Source organism: Barbus barbus (genome assembly GCF_936440315.1).
Source record: "Barbus barbus genome assembly, chromosome: 35".
Lineage (NCBI taxonomy): Eukaryota > Metazoa > Chordata > Actinopteri > Cypriniformes > Cyprinidae > Barbus > Barbus barbus.
Genome location: NC_136763.1, coordinates 16874244 through 16888422, shown reverse-complemented (window position 1 = coordinate 16888422; position 14179 = coordinate 16874244). Strand labels below are relative to the sequence as shown.

The following is a 14179-nucleotide window of genomic DNA, read 5'->3' as shown; positions in this document are numbered from 1 at the left end:
TATCATACTGAACATTAATGAGAATACTTTCAAATATAGTTACACTGATTTGAGTGTAAACAACATGGACCTGTTGATATGTCGTCATCAATCTGAGCTCAAACTGCCGGCTCAATAAGGTATTGGAAATAATATATGTTACAGTTATCGCCTGTTATATTAACAATAAAAATGACTCTGTTATGTCAGTTTTTCCCTTAAGGGCCATTTTGTGAGTAGAACGGCAAAGAGACGACTTTTATCTATTTATCTTTATCGCTGATAAGCGGAGTGTGAACTTCGGTCTTTGGAAGTGTGAAATGATGTCAATGATGGAGCTTTATGATGCAGCTGGAAGACAGAAGCGTCTTTAATGCACCCTGTTTCAGAGGGCCATAAACTAGTCAAAGAATAACTCTTCTGTCACAGCACTGAGCGAACCAAAGAGCGAGAGACCAGACGGATAGACACTTGCTTCTCCAAAAGCAGCTTGTGCTCCTTTCTCTCCGTTTCCTGCCATAAAGAGCATTTACAGCCCGGCAACACCACCGATAGTGAAGCCAGGAGCTTTTGCTGACAGTCCAAACAAAGCACAGTAAAGGGAGTGAGAGTATCGAATCTAGAGTCAAGATCATGAGATAAAGATCATCAGGAAGTGAATGTTACACGGTGGGAGAGAACGTTTCAAAATTAAAAATGAGAAAAAAAAGCCAACAAACAAAAGAAATTAGACTAACATTAAGCTTAAATCCAAAACAAACTCGACGCATTTTTCAGACAAAATAGATGACAGAAATTGGGCCCAGGAGCTGGTAAGAAAAAGGTCTCTTCTTGCCTTAAGCCGAGTCAGTACCAGAACCACAGATGCCAGGCAAAAGTCTAACATGCTCACACCTGATTATATACACATTTGTTTCAATTCATCATTTTTAATCTTGTAACGAAAACCCAGGGAGTGAAAATACGTCCTGCATAGTTACAAATCAGCTTGTGACAGATTGTTCCAGAAAACTTCAAAGTGAACAGAACAAGTGATTGTTAGATTACAGCGTTGCCCTGCATACGATTTATTATCTTAACAGAAAGGAAAACTCTGGAGTAATTGCACTGCTAGTTTAGCCGGAAACTTCAGAGTGGTCAACTTCAGCAGTATATTCATCATATACTGTATAAAACATATATCAAATTAAATTTTGTGGGGCTGGCTGTATGACCAGCAGAGTCAAATTTATACATGTACATACCAGGGAATAATTAAAACACAGCAAAGATACTGTATGTATGTATGTGTGTGTATATTATATATATATATATATATATATACATACATACACACACACACACACACACACATCATATACATCATCTAAATAGAAAATATATATTTTATGCACATTTACATACAATCTATCGTGACCAAATATAGCAGACTATATTATTAGTATTATATTTAGTCTATATGCATTCAATAATTTTAAAATTATTATATTGTACAATTATTATTATTGTTAATATAGACCAGGGTTAGTAAAGTTAACAAAAAAAATAAACTTAAAAATAAACAAATTATTAAAAATCTATTAAAACTTCTTTCATTTCAGCTAGCTGCCAAAGCACACACTTTCTTTCATTTAGTTTAACTTGATGTACTAAAATAAAAATGATAAAGATTCAAATAATAAAGATTTTAAATAAAATAAAAACTATGGACATTAAATAAAAATAAAAATGACAAACATATACAACAATGACTAAAACTTTAACTAAAATGAAATTATTATTATTATTATTATTATTATTAGACAGCAGTAGTGCCGTTAAACATGGGAAAGGTGTGTTGTTCAATTCAAGAGAAAACAAACAAAAACATTACAGAAATAAGCAGTTGTGAATTTGCACTAATTTTCCTGATCACAAAAATTGCTAGCATATCAACCTCTATGCCTGCACATTATGGTATAATGTCATAAAACTTCTGGAAACTACAAGCAGTATGGGGTTAAGAGGTAGTTTGTCAGTAACGCTTTCACAGAATGTTATATGGTGATTTTAGTCTCCAGACCAAATGTGCTGGGGGTACTCTATAAGGCCTGTTACTCTCCAATTCTCTCACCCCTCCCCTTTCTTTCACTCTTTTTTATGTCTTTTCCAGATCTCTAAACTCTTACCAGATGTACAGAATTCACAGATGAGTCATCCATCACTTTGTAGACACTTAAACAAAGGAGGGGAGAGAAGGTGGTGCTCAAATGCGTCTCAACAGAAAGAGAATCTGGAATATTTGTTTGATCCTTTTGGAATTTTAGATTCTGGTACTAGTGTGGCTGCCATTCCCCTAACAGACATAACACTTGTCTACATCTAAACTAGTCCAAATAGCAAACACAAGCATTTCTGAAGATATTCGCTCTGTCAGCTCACCATTAAAATCGCTAGTTTCATGTTTTATGCGCATTAACAGACAAAACCTCACATTTTGGCCTACTGGGAAAGGCCTGGGCATAAATCAATGGATAAAATGTCCTTGAATGCATGGAAACTCCACAAGAGCAGTGCTAACGGAAGATGCCGTTAACCTCTGTGCCTTGCAGGCCAAGCTAAACACGGCAAGGCACTCCTTTAACTCACAATCTGATAACGCAAGCAAACTCTGCTCCAGGCTACCACACACACCTGGAGCAAACCAGTTCAGCTTTTAAATGTGTTGTGTTATGCTGTCAAAAATCTAGAATGCAAGTTGCTGTTTTTGAGCGTGACTCAAGTCTACAGCAACGGGATTAATAAAGCATACTGCTAAGATAACGAAATGAACAAGCATCGAAACGAGTTTGACAGCTAAAGACATAAAGCTGACTGGTTTCCACACGTTGAAAGAATAAACAATGGATCTAGATCTAGAAATTTCATCAATAGAAAGCAATGGACCGTGACATTGAACTAACTTCTGTAGCCTGGCCAAAGAAGCACCACACCCTTAACTTTCAGGTTTACACAGGGGCTCCACAACAGGTGAAAGGGGCCGTAAAGAAAAGACCATCCCCCACAATGCATTAAAAAAAAAAAAAAAAACACATCAAACCCCCTTCGCGGTGGTGAGAAAAATCTGGCGGGCTGTTTACCAAGCCTAAAGGGTGACCAAACTACACTCGCACATGTGGCAACCCAGATTGCTCATACAAACCAACCACCTCTGCTTTCAAAACAATCAGGAGGGCCACCAAAGGGTCGTTGTAGTTTACTTTGAGAAGTAAGACTCATACAGCTCGTTACATCTAGCCAAACTGTTTCCATCACCTCGGTCTTCACAGCACACTGAATAAACAGACAAAATCAAATAGCTATTTAATCAAAAACGGATCTCATTTATCCTGAATTTTAAAGGGTCAGTCCTGATGAATGCACGACGCCAAAGACACACAGAAATTTCCATATCAAAACCAAAATTGCTCCATTTTTCTACACTTCAGATGGATCTGATTCAGGAAACATTTTTTAAATAAAATAATTTAATTCACAAGGAATGCAGACAACTTTTTTAAATTCGCAGATGGAGAGTTTGGAGGACTGTGTCATGCATCAGTGAAGCCAATACGATTACTCATAACATTCATCAGTTAATTCGACATCTCCTCCACACTCAGGTTCAAGGGGTAGTTCACCCAAAAAAATTTAATTGTCATCATTTATCCGTCCTTACTTATTTCCAAAGCTGTATGACTTACTTTCAACTGTGAAACCTAAAAATGTCTCCTTGTCCATGCAATGCAAGTCAATGGTCACCAAAACTGCTTAGTTGCCAACATTCTTCAAAATATCTTCTTGTGTTCAGCAAAAAAAGAAAGAATTTTTGGGTGAACTATTCCTTTAACCCTCACATGAATAACTCCATCAGTCTTTATCTTAATAGAGTCTTAAGGCCCATATCTCAAAGTTAACTTGAATCCACAAAGGACCATGTGCGAGTTGACGATGCCAACACCTCGCTGCTTCTGACTCGTCATCATGGTCTCTGCAAGCCATGGGGGAACCATTAAATGAAAGAAAGAAAAAATGGGCAGTATGGAGAAACTATTTGGACAACTGGAAGGTATTAAGGCTTGATTTTATACTCAGGCCATGTCCACAGGGTTTTTCCAACCAAAGCTTTTTCTACTCTTGATTGATATATTGCAGACGGACAACCCAAAAAATATCTCTGGCCTATAACTTTAAAATCCAGCTTCTGTTGGATCTGTCAACATGAAAGCAGATGATAAAGGGACCTTAAGATGCTGGAACATGCCTCTTAGTTCATGGAAATCCTAAAACGTGGTTTGACGTTCCTTGGGCGAGTTTGTGCGGCGTGGTTACGCAAGCAACGGGTTTGGATGTCACAAGCACTAGTGCTTTGACTGCTTGTCAGTTGCCAGAAAGGCGTACAAAAGCGCTGAACATGAAGAGCGACATTTGAATAGGGATAGTTGTAGGGATTAGTGAGAATAAATAATCAGCATTTATGACAGACCACAGTTGCCTTAAGCTTTTGAGAGACAAAGAGCCATTGGTTAACAACAACAAGGAGAAAGTTGTTTTGGGTTAATGCTGTTGCTGTCAATAAGGTTTGAATATTAAAAGTGGTTACGCTTTACAGACCATATATAAGTCAGGAGGAAATGTATATCACCTGTTGGCCGGTTGCACCTGATCAATAAAAGCACTGTCAAAGCTTTTAACCACTTCTAATACTAGTTTGAAACAAGACACTTTAAATGATTTAATATGCCAATTTAACTGTGTAATATGGAATAAATCAGTTATTTATTGCCACTTCATGCTTAGTCTGTGACAAACATGGCCCCGATTTTCCTGCAATTGAATTTGATCGGTAGCTGAGAAACGGTCAACATGAAACAGAATTTGCGCTCATTTACTTTCTTAATTATTCTTATTGTTAATGATTTATTCTACTTTACTGATGTAAACGCACCCTCTTATTTCAACCCCTTTTCTCCAACCACCTGTCATTTAGAGACCACTTTTCACCAACCAATCCTATAATCAAGTTTAATCTCCCAGATTTTGTCTCGTTGAATATCCTGAAATATGTCACATTAGCTTCCCACTAAGATTACTATATGAATTTAAATGGTATAGTCAAGGGCCACAGACTAAAGCACTCAGGCAGACCAGGTCAAATTACTCAGCAGTAGGTTAGACAGTCCTTGAGGCAGAACACCAACAGAGCTACCTGCCCAATCATTCCCATCTAAAGCCTGATATCATAATGAATGTTGCACGGTCCTATCAGACAAAGAACGATTATGTCAGCCACCCTCGGTTACAACTAATAAGCTTCTCGTCTTTAAAAAGTTGTCTCTGGGTTTGTGTCTTCATACATTTCAAATAAAGTCCAACGAAGGACTAAGTCTGACTAAAACTTGGCGAATTGGGTGATATAAAATGCAAAACGGATAGCTCATGAGTTCAGTTGACACTTCCGTGTTGCAATTTGTGCGTGATAACCATCTTTTAAACCTGACAAGAACAGTAAGGTTCAACAGACAAAACAGGTATCTTCGCAGAGATGAAACATGCAGTAAAGGTGTTAAAGATAATACTGGGCAGTAAAATCCCTCCCTTTGAAAATGATGATTGTGATCTTGAACACACAGGCAGATAACACCTTAGAAACTTTGTCTAGGCCACACAGATACATTACATTAACACCTAACACCCAAAAAGATATAAAAGTGATGTCTGAGGAGAAATATTAAGAAAATACGGTTATCAAAATGGCTTTATACTTTGTGTGTGATGTTAATCTTAAACACACATATATATCTGGGAGTTTATAAAATGACAGATCACCATAAAAATAACAACTGCCACTGTTCTCAGTTTTTACTACGCGACTAACTGGATCTACCATCTTAGTATAGGGCACTTATAAAGAAAATAACTCATTTTAAGTCATAATCTATAAACCTGACCAAATATAATGTCAAAACCACTAATCTCCATTATTATGGCAACAGTTTATGAAAATGTCCTGTGGAAAAGGATAACTGAAGGTGATGCCTGTCAGAGCTGTAGAATACTCAAGTAAAATAGGTAAACAAACTCTGAATACAACCATTAAGAGAATTTTTCATTATTATGAGCTTCATCCTTTGTTTTTTTTAGCACTATATTCAAAAAATATTTATAAATATGAGGGTTTTAAGGACCAAAATTACCTTCCAGCAAATAAACAATTGTGATCGTTGTTTCATGACTTTCTAAAACTGCCAGTTTCCAAACTTATGACAGTAACTAGCAGGTCACAACCAGGCCTGAGACTATTATAACCAATACCCTTTCATGATTTTTAACGGAAAGAGAAACTTTTGTCAGGACTTTTAAGTAATTTTAAATCATTGTAAAACATTATATAGGACATGACACTTGTTATTTTGACTGTTAAAGAACTTAAAGCATGATATTTTGAAGAGAATAATGTTTTAAATGTATATTTCGTTCGGGCTGGACAGTTTTGTGTACTTACAGATGCACAGTGCTCTTAGGCAAGTCTTGAGGGACATCAGTAATGTCTAAATGACTGCAGTCGGTCGTATCAAGCGTACACGCACAGTTTTGAGGACACGGTGTGCTATAATTGATTAACAGTCCCAGCGTCAAAAGCCAATAAAACACATGATATGAAAGTGATCCCATCTGTCCCAGCCACGCCGCCATTTTGTATCCAGTTGTCTCAGCGCTTAACGACTGATCTCTCTCATCCACAAACGGACAGCTCGAACCTATTGAGTTTCTCAGAGTCCGAGTAATTCGCCTTCATTAAGTTGTTTGTTTACCCAAAGGTAATATCAAGTTACACTGCCTTGCTTTTGGGCAATGCATGAGTCCTGCACTTGAAAACGGTCCACAATAAAATTTGAACTCCCCTGCTCCACCACGAAAGTAAATCAAAGGTGAATCACGACGAGGCAATACTAGAAACCTGTCCAGAAGCCAAAACTAAATGCAGTTGTCCTTAAAAGGTTGAAAGGGGCTCTGGATGGGAGATAGACAGGCGCTTTGTTTTGGCAGGAGAGATCCACTGAATCAAATGTAGTTTGAAGAGTCGTCAACGGTGTTTCTGAAGTTATTATAATGTGCCGATCCCAAGTGATTCGTTGTTATGAAAAGTAAAAACATAGTAGATCGTGTCCATTAACTCCATACGAGCGTGTTGAAAGAAAATCTGGGATCGCTTTAAAGAAACTTTTCCTCAGGAAAAACCGCACTCCTTAAAAAAAGTTTGAGGCTCTCGCTTCTTCACGGACTTGATATAAAGTTTCCGAACTGCGAATGCAGGCGTTTGGATCACATATTAATAAACCACTTTTAAAGCGAAACAGTTCCTGTAAAGCCGTCCGACTGTAGTGAACTCTGCGGCTCGGTTTGCTCCTTCTCTCTCTCTCTCCTGAAGCCCTGAGCGCGGTTTGAAGGAACTGGGAAGCTTTTATCTTGAGCTCGTTGTACGGTCCGATAATTCACTAATTCACCTCGCACTTCTGACCGTTCCAACCGCTTGTTTTTCCCCCTCCCGGACTTTACTTTCTTTTTATCCAAACGTTCTTTCGTCCCACGTTGGATACATCGGGAGTGATAAAGATTCCCTAGTTTTGCTTTCCGATTGGTGCTTGGAGAATGATTGACGGCCAAACTCTGGCTCTTACTGGCTGCTTTGGACGTTCCAGGGCTCAGCTGTCAGTCAAATCGCGTTAGCCCCGCCCATCTTTCCCACCCAGAGTGCGAAACTGCTCCGCCTCCTTTCACTCTCATCGCGTCTTAAAGGGACAATGTTCAGGACTAGATATATAATATAGTATAATACAATAATTAACTATAGTAAAAATGTAAATCCAGTGAAATAAACAATTTACTTTCTGCATTTTATTTATTTTATTTTATGTATTTATTTATGCTAGTTCACATTTCTGTGTTGTTTCTGACACAGAAAAGCTAAAATATTTAATTTGTAAAATGCTATTTCTTTGTTACATAAAACTTTCTATTTCATGCTGAATTCCTTGACAAATAGGCATCAATTAAAAAGTAGCCTTAGAGTGACAACAACAAAAGGATTTTATGTAATATTGACATAAACTTGAAGCCAAATTGCTGATAAATATGTCCATTCAAATAAGTGATCCCACATTTTGTTCTCTTTAACCCAAATGCCATTTGACTAAGGTATTTTAGCTTTCTATTCTGAGAGGGCTCTTGACATTGTTTCACATATGATTTATCTGTCAGTGTGCCGATTGTAAATCATTTGCTTTACAAATAACTTGGAAGTGACACAAGTGTCAAGAGACCATAAAGAGCAATAAAGAGACACAGTTTAGTGTTTGAAGGGTAGTATCAGTAGTGAACTTGAAAAACAATACTATAACAATATTTCAAATCCAAATTAGAAAAAGACAACTCTAATTTACAAAAAGTATGCACTGAATCTGCATTTACACATGTGACAGTATGAATCTTAACCTAAAGTGAAACTTTATAGTGAGTAGAGCTATTAGTGTTTTTTTGGGGTTTTTTTGTATTGTTTTTATGGAACATAGCTATGAATTATCACTGATTTGATTTAAATAATCAGTTTAAACTTCTGGACCCTTTCGCACATAACATTTCACTCAGAACACACCTGAGAATTTTAGCAAACACTGTCTCTGGGATGTTTTTGGATCAGTTATAGTGGTGAGAAAGTTTGCCAGTAAACTAATGTGCGTATCAGATGAGAGATCCTTACTTATCTTTCTTGTTCTCTCTTCTCTCTCTTACTCACGCTCCATCCAGTGCACATCCACAGCTGGAAGATGATGAAAGAGCCTCGTGCGAGGTTTTGGACAGATGGTACAGCACATGAAGACATTGGATTTGGTGCTTCTCTGAAGGAGAGAGTGAGGTGAAGTGGGCCTGAACCATAGTTTTTAAAAGGTAGATAATTCAAGGTTGGAAGGGATGCCGTTCCATCTGTTTCAGCTGCGTTTTGTGTGTTTTTGTCAGTGTGCCTATGTGTGTTGCAGGCCTGTGCCAATTTATCACGCTGGCCATGCTGGAATCTTCAAAGATAACGAGTCCATCTGCTCAAGCTATTTGTCAACAATAAAATGGAGAGGCGTGAAACGAATCCAGCACGTTGTGCTATCTCTGGATGTTTAACGGGTGTGCGCTATAGCGAGGAAATGCCTGGGTTAATAGGAAGCAGAGACATTTGCACGTCTCATCATATCTCTGAGTCCTGGCTAAAAAGCGAGAATCCCTAAACCCAAAGGAGAAAATGCAGTTTGAGTTTCATATGAGGCGTGAAGAAAGGTTTCATATGCACTGGTCTAAATGTGCTGTAATTCAATGAGTCTGTACTGAGCAGTACATTTTAGACAATTATAGTTGCATCACACCTGCACACTGACTGGTATATTGCAACACTGATGGCTAAAAGGGGGCGTTCCTACTGACAGCAATCTACAGTGTGATTGTAAGTCATTTGTTTTTAAAGACACTTTGACTTTGATTTTTAGTGAAGTGATTTTTATGCTGGCTTCATATGGTTTTAAAATATATATATATATACCTTTTTAAAGAAAAGTTCGTATTTAACAATGTGACCATCAAATAAAAACAATGAATAGAATATGTAAGTGTGAACATCTTTAATACAAATTAATTAATAGATATCATTTAGATTACTTTTAAAGATTTTCATTCTTTTAATGAAACTTTTATTCATTATGAAACTTCCCGAGACACTAAAGTGCCCCTATTATGGGTAATGAAAGGTTCATATTTTGGTTTTGGGAGTCCCCAAAAACAGGTTAACATTCATGCAAGTTCAAAAAACACTTTCGTTGTCTTATAATATGCATTTATTTTTACCTTATTTGCTCAACGATCCATTTTTCCAAACCCCTCCTTTGCGTGATGCTAATCTGCAGTGATTGGTCGATTTCAATTCCACTTCATCATGACTGTAATGCCAGCTTTTGTGATGCTTAGTGTACTGCCGTTACCGGGGAAACAGCTATTTTTACGGGTCCAAAAGCGGCACCTAGTGGCAAAGAATGAAATTGCATTTTCATTCAGACCAATGTGAAAATTAAGTTTAACCAGGCCTGCGTTCAGCCCCGACAAAAAGGTGCAAAATGGTGGTGCGTTGAACACCCTGTTCTGATGACGCAAGAGTTGCAACTATGGCAGCTGAGAAGGCCATTCTTTGTGTACTTTTTGAAGAATTTTCGTAGCCTAGTGAAATCGGTATAAATACATGTTTACATGCAGGGCTTAAAAAAAAAAAAAAAAAAAAGTCAATCGGTTCACTCTGAGCAGAATCGATATTTTAACGTTTCTGTTCCTGCGTTCCTCTATATTATTACCGTTCCGAAACCGGTTCGAGTAGAAAAAATAACGGTTAATACCGTAATTTTTAAAATTGTCTTTGCCTATAATAATAATAATAATAAAGTACAGTGTTTTTTTTACACAAAAAGAAAAAGAAAGAAAAAAAATACAGAAAGAGATGGTATCTTAACCCGCTGCGCTTAGTCACAGCCAATACAGCATCATCTTTTCTAGATTTTTTAATTTCTAAATGTAGGCTACTAAACAAAAGAAAAAAATCTATTAATGCTTAAAGACATTAAAGTATTTTTTTAAGATATTTAAAAATGTTTGCTGCAAATTGTATAAAACTTGTATAAAATTGCGTTTTGAGAGAAAAAAAACAAAGTCTAAGCCAGGTCGCATTTTATTAGGCTATTATTCAGAAATGATGTAGGCTAAAATGCCAGTAAATCAAAAATGTTTACAAACATTATAAAGACCGTTATTAGTTTCTCTCCACAACAAATCCTCTAAACTTAAGGATATAGCCTATAGGCTATAAAAACGTCATTCCAAAAACAAATTAAAGGTGAAGCTGATGCCTACCTCTCTCACTCGGCACGAATCCAAATGTTTCCATATTCTCGACGTATACTCAAATATTATTTATTGGCTTTTACTTTCATCGATGTAAAACATCATCCTTCACATCGGCAATAACAACACAGTGAGGCGGTGGTCACGCTGAACGCAACAGATCGGATAACGGAGCACTTTAACTTTTTACACGTTCCTTTAAATGTATTTTATTTTGATAATGAACAGGCTGCAATGTTGCAAAAATATGTGTCTTTGTGACGTGAGGCACCAGCGCGATATAGCCATACCAACGCTGGTGGGTTATATGCAAGACATCATTCAAAACTGTCAAGCTATTGCAAAACAAATAAAACTGTAAAATAAAACTGTAAAGCTTTTGCAAAACAAATAAAACTGTAAAATAAAACTGTAAAGCTTTTGCAAAATAAAGAAAACTACTTTCTGCCGTCTCGTTTTCCTTTCCGAGAAGGTTGAAATGCGTCACAATGAACCGTAGGCCTAACTCGGCATATATATTTTTTTTCTTTTGTTTTGTTAATCTGTTAATGATTTACGTGAAATATATTTAGTGTATAGACATATATATTCCTTTTTATGTAAGCCTATAATTTTATTGTGTTTTCTCCGTTCACAGAAGCGCCGCAGGTGTAAGATCTGTTGAATGCATCTTACACTGTCCTCGGATAAACTCTAACGCCGGTGTCCTGGCGATTTGTGATACCCTGTCAGATATTGCTATATTGTAATCCCATTAAAACAGATGGTAGCAGAATTCATTGCCATTGCGACTAGAGTTCACAGCTGAGCGCGGGCGGGCATTTCACTCGCTGGATGTGTCAGCAACACATTTGCATAGTCTGTGCTACTTGAATTCCTGATTGGTTGACAGCAAATTTCAAATATTAAATGGAACGATAAAATAACGTTATTAACCGGTTAATGACTATTTAAAATTTTCGATTCTGTTTGGAACTATAAAATTTGATTTCATTTCTGTTTCCGGTTCTGTTCCAGTCAAAATTTTGTTTGTTTCCGGTTTTCGTTTTCGTTCCTTGAACCGGTTCAGAGCCCTGTTTACATGTCTTCTAATATCTTCAGTTGTTGCTTATACTGAGCAGCAGCGGACACATTTGTAAACCACTTCACTTGGACCCATTGTGTGAGCTGTCTCTTTAATACCTCATGGTTTATATCCATGTTGCTGCTGATTGGGCTGACATTTTTGACACGCCCACCAAACAAGAGAAAACGTATCTCAAACCCCGTTGCACACCGTTTCCAGGAAACATGTCGTTCAACCCGGAAACCGTAGCAAAACGTTGTGAACCGGTGTGAGATTGAACATGCCCCAGGTCTGCCTGCGCAATATGCTAATGTTTCATGTTGATGTCGACATGAAACGGCTTGGGATTAGTTTTAAAAAACGACTCGTTTAAATGATTCAGAGTTGACTCTTTCTTTTGAGAGACAACAACTTTATACATGATGCACTTTCAGATTTAAAACTTTGCAGGATGTTTTCATTCACTTAGAGCTGTGTTACACTGCATGAAAGATCATTTAAAAAAATCCGTAATGGGGCACTTTAAAGTGATGGACTAGGTTTATGTGGTTAAATGTGGATTATTGTGATGTTTCTATCAGCTGTTTGGACTCCCAGTCTGACGGCACCCATTCACTACGGAGGATCCATTGATGAGCAAGTGATATAATACAAAATTTCTGATCTGATGAAGAAACAAACTCATCTATATCTTACATGGCCTGAGGGTGAGTAATTGTCAAGAAATTTTCATTTTTGGGTGAACTATTCCTTTTAAGAAAACACTCTTAGCTTTATCTTTAGGCCCAGCGGCATGAGTCAAGCGGAACTTTGCACTGCCCCTCTGCAGGTGTCCAAACAAGAAGGTAGATATTTTTTTTGTGTACGCACACTAACATTTAAATTTCTAACTGTTGTTTGTCTAATAAAGTGAGTGGATCTTGCCCACTTCTGCCAAGTTCCTTTCATTTCCCAGGGCTCGTTGCACACCGGCCAAAACCATGCATGTTGAAAGATGTCTCCTCCTTGACCTGTTCTTGAGTGTTGCACAGGTTGCCCATCACTTGATGTCATCCCTGAGAAGGCATGCCTTGTTGCAACAGTCTTGTGTTAACAGCTTGCTTAAGTGTTTACCCGGGCAACGTCTCCTTGGTGTTTATTCGTCCTCAATCAGCACACAGATTCAGGTGTTATGTATAGACGCTGCCTCCCATATATGCTGGCAGGGTGGAGAACGCAACCACTGTGAAGCTCTTGTTTATTTGAGCAAGAGTGTTTTAATAGGGCCAAAATACGTGATAAAAGAAGTGATGGTCTGGAACTTGTTTTTTTTGTGTGGTGCAGGGCAGGAATGCAGCTTGTGAAAGGTGTCTTCTGTATGGCCGAGCTTAAGAGGTGATGCATCTTTTGTTTAGCAGCATTCTTTTGTTAAGGTTTTTTTTTTTTTTTGCCAGTGCTGGTTTTGTCTCTGAAACCAGGCAGGATGTTATTTTTAGGATTGTAGAACTATGATCTCAGACCAAAGGTGTAATTATGTAATTTGTGCATAATCTATTAAAAATAATGTTTTAATGTTTTAATGCTTGTTTTAATTACTTTTATGATGCTGTATCTTTTGTGAAGCACTTTGGTCAGTCTCGTGGCTGTTTTAAATGTGCTATATATATACTTTATATATATATATATATACTTTTAAAATGGTTTACATTGTTTTAATTTTAATTACAATTTTTTTTTAAATAACCATAAAAAATACATACGTGTGTGTGTGTGTGGAGTATGTATGTATGTTAAATATATACACATACCAAGGTCAGCTACTTTTTCAACCACATAAATGTGCGTGAAGTCAGGAAAACTGGGGATGAAATGTAATTCATGCTGAATTTTGAAAGAAAAATGTTGAAAAGTTGAGTCTAACATGACACTTCTGGGTCAATGACAAAAGTTTTACAAAACTTTTCACTGTAGCTTCAAAACCTAACACGGTGTGTGCATAATCTTATCAAGCTGGTAAATCTACAGAAACTCCAGTACGTATATTAAATTACGCCTTCACTGGAGTCCAATGAACATGGAAGCCCAGCCGGGGAAATTCAATTTATTTAAAGTTACACGATCCTCATTCCCGTCCACCACTAATGAGCGCATGGCACATGCCTGGGGCACAGATTTATGGGTGATTTATCAATGTCATTACATTATCTT

At 37.3% G+C, this 14179-nt stretch overlaps 1 protein-coding gene across 1 annotated transcript in view; it reads right to left on the bottom strand.

Moving 5' to 3' along the window:
- Positions 1-7607, bottom strand: part of LOC306855420 (leucine-rich repeats and immunoglobulin-like domains protein 1) — a 42435-nt gene extending 34828 nt beyond the window's left edge. Inside the window, exon 1 of the mRNA XM_079394130.1 lies at positions 6503-7607. Coding sequence (XP_079250256.1) covers positions 6503-6693 — 191 coding nt within the window. The 5' untranslated portion in view covers positions 6694-7607. The remainder of the gene's footprint in view (positions 1-6502) is intronic.
- Positions 7608-14179: the final 6572 nt, after the last annotated feature.